Raw genomic sequence first — 8,870 nt, 5'->3', positions numbered from 1 at the left:
CATACACACACACATATATATATATATATATATATATATATATATATGTGTGTGTGTGTGTGTGTATGTCTGTGTGTGTGTGCATACATATACATACACACACACACACACACACACACACACACATATATATATATATATATATATATATATATATATATATATGTGTGTGTGTGTGTGTGTGTGTGTGTGTGTGTGTGTGTGTGTGTAATGTATATATATATATATATATATATATATATATATATATATACATATATATATATATATTTATATATATGTATGTGTGTGTATAATGTATATATATATATATATATATATATATATATATATATATATATATGTTATTATTATTAATATGATAAAGACATATATTTCTTCTTCTACTACTGCTGCTACTATTGCCTCGGTCTTCTTCAAAGAAATTTTGAATTTTATAAAAAAAGATTATCCCTGTTCCTCTGTCTCACAGATGTATCTGCCGGTGGTGGTGAAGGCGAAGATGGAGATGGTGATGGAGATATGGAGGATGGCGACGATGGAAACATGGCTGGTGATGGAGGGATGGACGGTGATGATGGCGTTGGCGATGATGTTGTTGGTGATGATAGTGAAAATGGGGACATGGATGGTGTTGGAGGTATCGATGTTGATGGTGGAGATATTGGCGGTGTTGGAGGAGGTGACGGGGCTGGAGGTGGAACTGGTGTTGGAGGAGGAGACAACGATGAAGATGGAACTACTGTTGGAGGAGATGGCGGCGGTGGAGGTGGAACTGGTGTTGGAGGAGGTGATGGTGGTGGAGGTGGAACTGGTGTTGGAGGAGGTGACGGTGGTGGAGATGGGATTGGTGTTGGAGGAGGTGACGGTGGTGGAGATGGTATTGGTGTTGGAGGTGACGGTGGTGGAGGTGGAACTGGTGTTGGAGGAAATGACGGTGGTGGAGGTGGAACTGGTGTTGGAGGAGGTGACGGTGGTGGAGATGGGATTGGTGTTGGAGGAGGTGACGGTGGTGGAGGTGGTATTGGTGTTGGAGGTGACGGTGGTGGAGGTGGAACTGGTGTTGGAGGAGGTGACGGTGGTGGAGGTGGAACTATTGTAGGAGGTGACGGTGGTGGAGGTGGAACTGGTGTTGGAGGAGGTGACGGTGGTGGAGGCGGACCTGGTGTTGGAGGAGGTGACGGTGAGGGAGGTGGAACTGGTGTTGTAGGTGGAACTGGTGTTGGAGGAGGTGACGGTGGTGGAGGTGGAACTGGTGTTGGAGGAGGTGACGGTGGTGGAGGTGGAACTGGTGTTGGAGGTGACGGTGGTGGAGGTGGTACTGGTGTTGGAGGTGACGGTGGTGGAGGTGACGGTGGTGGAGGTGGAACTGGTGTTGGAGGAGGTGACGGTGGTGTAGGTGGTATTGGTGTTGGAGGTGACGGTGGTGGAGGTGGAACTGGTGTTGGAGGAGGTGACGGTGGTGGAGGTGGAACTATTGTAGGAGGTGACGGTGGTGGAGGTGGAACTGGTGTTGGAGGAGGTGACGGTGGTGGAGATGGGATTGGTGTTGGAGGAGGTGACGGTGGTGGAGATGAAACTATTGTTGGAGGAGGTGACGGTGGTGGAGGTGGAACTGGTGTTGGAGGTGACGGTGGTGGAGGTGGTACTGGTGTTGGAGGTGACGGTGGTGGAGGGGGAACTGGTGTTGGAGGAGGTGACGGTGGTGGAGGTGGAACTGGTGTTGGAGGAGGTGACGGTGGTGGAGGTGGAACTATTGTTGGAGGTGACGATGGTGGAGGTGGAACTGGTGTTGGAGGAGGTGACGGTGGTGGAGGTGGAACTATTGTTGGAGGTGACGGTGGTGGAGGTGGAACTGGTGTTGGAGGAGGTGACGGTGGTGGAGGTGGAACTGGTGTTGGAGGAGGTGACGGTGGTGGAGGTGGAACTATTGTTGGAGGTGACGGTGGTGGAGGTGGAACTGGTGTTGGAGGGGACGGTGGTGGAGGTGGAACTATTGTTGAAGGAGGTGACGGTGGTGGAGATGGAACTATTGTTGGAGGTGACGGTGGTGGAGATGGAACTATTGTTGGAGGTGACGTGGTGGAGGGAACGGTTGGAAGGTGATGTGGGAGGTGGAACTGGTGTTGGAGGAGGTGACGGTGGTGGAGTGGAACTGTTGGATGACTGGGGAGGTGGACTTGTTGGAGGTGACGGTGAGTGAACTGGTGTTGGAGAGGTGATCGGTGGTGGAGTGGAACTGGTGTTGGAGAGGTGACGGTGGTGGAGGTGGAACTGGTGTTGGAGTGACGGTGGTGGAGATGGAACTATTGTTGGAGGTGAGTGTGGTGGAGGTGGAACGGTGTTGAGGAGGTGACGTGGTGGAGTGGGAAATGTGTTGGAGAGGTGACGGTGGTGGGGGTGGAACTGGTGTTGGAGGTGACTGGTGGTGGAGTGGAACTGGTGTTGAGGAGTGACGGTGGTGGAGGGTGGAACTGGTGTTGGGAGGTGACGTGGTGGAGTGGAACGTGTGTGGAGGTGACGTGGTGGGATGAACTGGTGGAGGAGGTGAAACGGTGGTGAAGATGGAACTATTGTTGGTGGTGACGGTGGTGGAGGTGGAACTGGTGTTGGAGGTGACGGTGGTGGAGATGAAACTATTGTTGGAGGAGGTGACGGTGGTGGAGGTGGAACTGGTGTTGGAGGTGATGGTGGTGGAGATGGAACTGGTGTTGGAGGAGGTGACGGTGGTGGAGGTGGAACTGGTGTTGGAGTTGACGGTGGTGGAGGTGGAGCTATTGTTGGAGGTGACGGTGGTGGAGGTGGAAATGGTGTTGGAGTTGGAACTGGTGTTGGAGGAGGTGACGGTGGTGGAGGTGGAACTGGTGTTGGAGGAGGTGACGGTGGTGGAGGTGGAACTGGTGTTGGAGGTGATGGTGGTGGAGATGGAACTGGTGTTGGAGGAGGTGACGGTGGTGGAGGTGGAACTGGTGTTGGAGTTGACGGTGGTGGAGGTGGAGCTATTGTTGGAGGTGACGGTGGTGGAGGTGGAACTATTGTTGGAGGTGACGGTGGTGGAGGTGGATCTATTGTTGGAGGGTGACGGTGGTGGAGGTGGAACTATTGTTGGAGGAGGTGACGGTGGTGGAGATGGAACTATTGTTGGAGGAAGTGTCGGTGGTGGAGGTGGAACAATTGTTGGAGGAGGTGTCGGTGGTGGAGATGGAACTATCATTGGAGGAGGTGGCGGTGGTGGAGATGGAACTATTGTTGGAGGAGGTGTCGGTGGTGGAGGTGGAACTATTGTTGGAGGTGACGGTGGTGGAGATGGAACTGGTGTTGGAGGTGACGGTGGTGAAGATGGAACTATTGTTGGTGGTGACGGTGGTGGAGGTGGAACTGGTGTTGGAGGTGACGGTGGTGGAGATGAAACTATTGTTGGAGGAGGTGACGGTGGTGGAGGTGGAACTGGTGTTGGAGGTGATGGTGGTGGAGATGGAACTGGTGTTGGAGGAGGTGACGGTGGTGGAGGTGGAACTGGTGTTGGAGTTGACGGTGGTGGAGGTGGAGCTATTGTTGGAGGTGACGGTGGTGGAGGTGGAACTAGTGTTGGAGGAGACAGGTGGTGGAGATGAACTATTGTTGGAGGAGGTGACGGTGGTGGAGATGGAATAATTGTTGGAGGAGGTGACGGCGTTGTAGGTGGAACTATTGTTGGAGGTGACGGTGGTGGAGGTGGAACTATTGTTGGAGGAGGTGACGGTGGTGGAGGTGGAACTATTGTTGGAGGTGACGGCGTTGGAGGTGAAACTATTGTTGGAGGTGACGGTGGTGGAGATGGAACGATTGTTGGAGGTGACGGTGGTGGAGATGGAACTATTGTTGGAGGAGGTGACGGCGTTGGAGGTGGAACTATTGTTGGAGGAGACGGTGGTGGAGATGGAACTATTGTTGGAGGAGGTGACGGCGTTGGAGTGGGAGCTATTGTTGGAGGTAACGTTGGTGGAGATGGAACTGGTGTTGGAGGTGACGTTGGTGAAGATGGAACTATTGTTGGTGGTGACGGTGGTGGAGGTGGAACTGGTGTTGGAGGTGACGGTGGTGGAGATGGAATTATTGTTGGAGGTGACGGTGGTGGAGGTGGAACTATTGTTGGAGGTGACGGTGGTGGAGATGGAACTATTGTTGGAGGTGACGGTGGTGGAGATGGAACTATTGCTGGAGGTGACGTTGGTGGAGGTGGAACTTTTGTTGGAGGAGGTGACGGTGGTGCTGGAACTATTGTTGGTGGAGGTGGAACTATTGTTAAGGGAGGTGACGGTGGTGGAGATGGAGCTATTGTTGGAGGAGGTGACGGTGGTGGAGATGGAACTATTGTTGGAGGAGGTGACGGCGTTGGAGGTGGAACTATTGTTGGAGGTGGAACTATTTTTGGAGGTGACGGTGGTGGAGATGGAACTATAGTTGGAGGAGCTGACGGTGGTGGAGATGGAACTATTGTTGGAGGAGGTGACGGTGGTGGAGGTGGAACTATTGTTGGAGGTGACGGTGGTGGAGATGGAACTATTGTTGGAGGTGACGGTGGTGGAGATGGAACTATTGTTGGAGGTGACGGTGGTGGAATATAATATCTCTTGTTATGTTTGAAGGTACCGTTAGTAAATTAGAATATGGTTTTGGAAAAAGAAATATATACATATATATATATATTTATATATATATATATATATATATGTATGTATATAAAGCTCTTGTATATTATGATCTCTGACGTCATTCGATTGTCCGAAAGGCTGACCGAGTCTATTGAATTAAGTTAATAGAGATAGTTAAAGGCGTTTGTTGCATTGCTGTTGTTGTTATTATTCATTGTTGGTTTTATAAGATTTACCAAATTATGTGTTAAAAATAAATAAATGCTGCCTGAAAACTAATGGCTTAATTCCTATTTTCCTTCATAATTGGTATAACTACAGCACCTACATGATAAGAATATTCACGTCGTTTTCATCAAGGACCCTAAAATAAAAAAATAAAAAAAATCTTAGGAAGATTAAAAGACACTAATGAACAGCCCGAACGAACTGAAAATTAATACCTACTAAAATTATATGAAAAACACTACAAGTTTTCGGTGATCATGCCAAAATACAAAAGTCAATAGTACTCTAAATCTATATCACCCTTAATATAATTCTTAAGTATTGTGTAGCAGGCTTGGTTTTGGCTGTTCAAAAATTGACAACGTGACTGACTGTTTATCATCACCATCACCGTAAGAACTGAGACAAACGGTGAATGAATAAACTGCAAAAAAATATACATGCTAAATTTTACATAGAGAGATAACAAGGTAGAGCTTAAAATATTTATCACTACAGAGAATGGCATTAAAATTTCGTAGTTGTACAAAAATAATACCTTGAAAGTATATTTCATGTTAAACTATGACAGTCTCTCAAGTTACTAGAGTAATTGAATGGGCAAGAAAATATCACAATATTAGTGTCAATATTATACAAAATAGTGTGCACTATTAATACATCATATTGAAAGATGTATCACTAAGCACATGCGAAAGAAACGCAGAAATATATTCACAATATGAATATTTGATCAATTAGGTTATACATTGCCTTGCTCAGTCTTACAAGTTACATTTTTCATTAGAATTATTTAGAATCTGAAAATCTGTTATTGCATGAGAAGGAAATATGAGATAAATAAAATCAATCTCTCTCCCTGATTCTCGCATTTGCTTCAAAGAAACCTTCGTTTAACATTTAGTAATAACTATTAACGATTGATTTGATTATCATAGTAAGAAACAATGTCATCTTGGTATTCAGGCTCAAAACACAGGACACAAGATATAAACAAACACACGTGACTCCCCCATGAACCTTGCACAAACCCCTTCACTAAAATCGCTTCTTACGATCATATTCACAAAGTCCTTATAGTTCTTATAGGCACACATTCGTTTAGCGCACTAAAAACTAAGGAACAAATAATTCATGTTCATTACCTTGTCGCTAAACTTCACAAAATAACTCGTGGCCTGAACTACGAAACGCATATCTCCCACAACAAGAAAGTACATACGAGGTTTTCCAGAGACTACGAACAAATTCCCTGGTACAGTGTTCATTGTTCACAGGGAGAAATAAACAAGAATAATATTATAGTTTACAACTATAGACAGTCTTTTTGGCGAAAATAACTTACAAATTTGAACATTGCCATTTACACAATGAAAAAGAAAAGCAAGACAAAGAGAAAAAAAAATATTTTAGTAAAAGTATGAATTATTTATATCTAGTCTAATAGTACTACACAGTAAACAAATCAATATCACACATATGGGAAGAGGGAATAAAAGGCAAAGAAGAAATAATATATTATATACATATCATAAATGTAAAATTATATATATGTATATTTATCATATATGAAATGTGTGTGTATATATATGTATATATACACATACATATATACACAAAATTGATGTATGTATATATATATTTAATATAAGTGTTTATATATAATATATATAGGTTTCCTATGATCCACTTTTGTGTATCATAGGAAGCTGAAATTTCGCATGAATAACGATACACAGTTCTATAGGTTATGTGCTGATTCCAGTCCTTAATTCCTAACATGTTTTCTGTTACAGTGATGAAAGTACAGGAAGGTATGAAAATGGTGGAGTATAGAGCAGTGATAAGATTCTTATACTTGAATGGCCGCATACCAAAAGAGACCTTCGATGAAATGAAAGCAACTTATGGGGGGGATGCCATATCATATGGCAATATTAAACATTGGCATCGCCAGTTCAGGTGTGGTCGGAAACCTCTGGAAACGGCTCCTCTGCTAGGGTGATCCCAGTCCATCAAGTGGATACTGCCATTTTGGAAGATCAAGATGTGGTTCTACAATTGCAGGAGATTACTACACTTCACTGCTGCAAAATTTGCGTGAGGCTATCAAAACCAAGTAGTGTCCATCTCCTACAAGACAAACACCCTGTTCACTACTCTCACATTGCTCAGATGGAAGCGCGGTCCTGTGGCTACGAAATCCTTCCTCATCCTCCTTATTCCCCTGACCTTGCACCATCTGACTTTCACCTCTTTCCATCCATGAAGTCATTTCTGAAAGGCAAACGTTTCCAAGATAAAGAGACACTAATTTCTGAAGTCTACTTCACGGCTTCGAACGCAGCCTGCGGACTTGTGCAAGCAAGGAGTCCACAGCTGCATAAAATGATGAGGGAAATATGTCACTCTTGGTGGGATCTATGTAGAGAAAGACTAATAACTGCAAAAGTATATGTATATGTATGTATGTATATATGTATACACACACACACACACACACACGTGTGAATATATATACACATTAGGATTAAGATGATGAGCATAACTTCCCCCCACTCCCAAATCTTTCTTAAATCCACTCCTCCCTCCCAATTTCAGCCCTTCCACTTTTTCCTTAAACTCCCCCTCCTCTTTCGCTCCCTTATCCCCTTCCCTCCCTCTTCCCTCCCCCATTTTTCTCAGAACCACCCACCCCCCTTTTCTTTGGAAGTCCTCCTGTAAATCATGAATATGCATAAACTGAAGGTCTAACTGCTTCAATGCAGTGTACTTGCCTCGAATAATAATGATAATAGCATAAGTAACAATAATGATATAAAATTTTTAATATTAATGAGCACTTTAATGTTTATGTTGTTAATTACCATCCCTCTTTAGGGCAAGATAGCATGGCGTGCGGACGGTGATAATATGGATGATGAATACGGTGATGATGATGGTAACGAAAATGTTATTACCAGTAGCTACGGTAATACAATAACACCTTTACCCACAGAAGATAAGAAAGAAAAAAAAAATAAGGAGAAAACCATTACAGCGCCATGAATCCCGTCCACTGAAAAAGCAAACAGGAAAGCCCATTATCAAAGGAAACGTGATAAGGACCGACTGACGGCTTCAGTCCCCCTGTCCTTCACAATTAGTCCGCTGAGTATGCCGAGCTGTGGCCACGTTCAGTACCCTTGTCCGTTGCGAATCAAAGTGAAGTGAAATTCGAGGTAGTTCGGTAGTCACTGCGACGTAAGACAGACGTAAGGGGGTTGAATAGCGGAAGTGGTGGTTGCGATGAAAGGACTGGCCGTTGGGACGTTTCTGCTGGTGGTTGCTGTGGTTATTTACACGCAACCGAAGCTGGTAAGTGTGGTTGATTTTTGTATAAATGGCTGTGAGTGTTTAAAGGGAGGGGGCACGGAGGAGGTATAAGAATGGTTTTCTTTCAGAAATGTCTCGTAAAGAAATGGCTTATATATATATATGTATGTATATATGTGTATATATATATGCATATATACACACACACACTCAGTCATATATATATATATATATATATACATATATATATACACTCAGTCATATATATATATATATATATATATATATATATAGTAATATCGTAGTCTCCCCTGAAATGTAGTTCTAGGAATGTCCGCTGAAAATCGCTTAGCCACGAATTTCTGGTTTACTTTTATTTATTTCTCATACTATAAATGCTAGTCGAATGTGTACTTTGTAAAAAAAATATCATCTTTTTATATTTAGTTGTCAAATGTTTGTTTAAAATAATTGTAAATCCTCAGTCCCTTGTACATAAGTACTCTCAGGGAATTAAATAAAGACACCAAAAAGCGATTCAAATTTAACCCTTGATATTATAGAAATACCTTCTCTAATCTTGTCTTCCGTAGACGATAACCCTTAGCGGACCAAGCACGGTTGTATATACAGTTTGGCGACTTTAAAAGCATCCCGGCGGTAGAAATACTGTTTGGCCAAGATACCTCGTCC

At 44.0% G+C, this 8,870-nt stretch overlaps 2 protein-coding genes across 2 annotated transcripts in view; one reads left to right on the top strand and one right to left on the bottom strand.

Moving 5' to 3' along the window:
- Positions 1 to 447: 447 nt before the first annotated feature.
- LOC125035773 (uncharacterized protein DDB_G0271670-like) lies at positions 448 to 6,130 on the bottom strand. Its single transcript, XM_047627986.1, has 9 exons — positions 6,008 to 6,130; positions 5,147 to 5,286; positions 4,963 to 4,998; positions 3,840 to 4,026; positions 3,584 to 3,713; positions 2,122 to 2,535; positions 1,933 to 2,024; positions 1,755 to 1,786; positions 448 to 775 (listed from the first exon to the last, which is right to left on the bottom strand). Exons 1-9 carry the CDS (start codon positions 6,128 to 6,130, stop codon positions 448 to 450), a joined length of 1,482 nt encoding a protein of 493 aa, XP_047483942.1.
- Positions 6,131 to 7,995: 1,865 nt separating this feature from the next.
- Positions 7,996 to 8,870, top strand: part of LOC125036141 (uncharacterized protein DDB_G0290685-like) — a 5,110-nt gene continuing 4,235 nt past the window's right edge. Inside the window, exon 1 of the mRNA XM_047628562.1 lies at positions 7,996 to 8,219. Coding sequence (XP_047484518.1) covers positions 8,151 to 8,219 — 69 coding nt within the window. The 5' untranslated portion in view covers positions 7,996 to 8,150. The remainder of the gene's footprint in view (positions 8,220 to 8,870) is intronic.

Source organism: Penaeus chinensis, chromosome 20, assembly GCF_019202785.1.
Source record: "Penaeus chinensis breed Huanghai No. 1 chromosome 20, ASM1920278v2, whole genome shotgun sequence".
NCBI classification, from domain to species: Eukaryota; Metazoa; Arthropoda; class Malacostraca; order Decapoda; family Penaeidae; genus Penaeus; species Penaeus chinensis.
The sequence above is the reverse complement of the archived record's forward strand: the minus strand, read 5'-3'. Positions and strand labels throughout refer to the sequence as shown.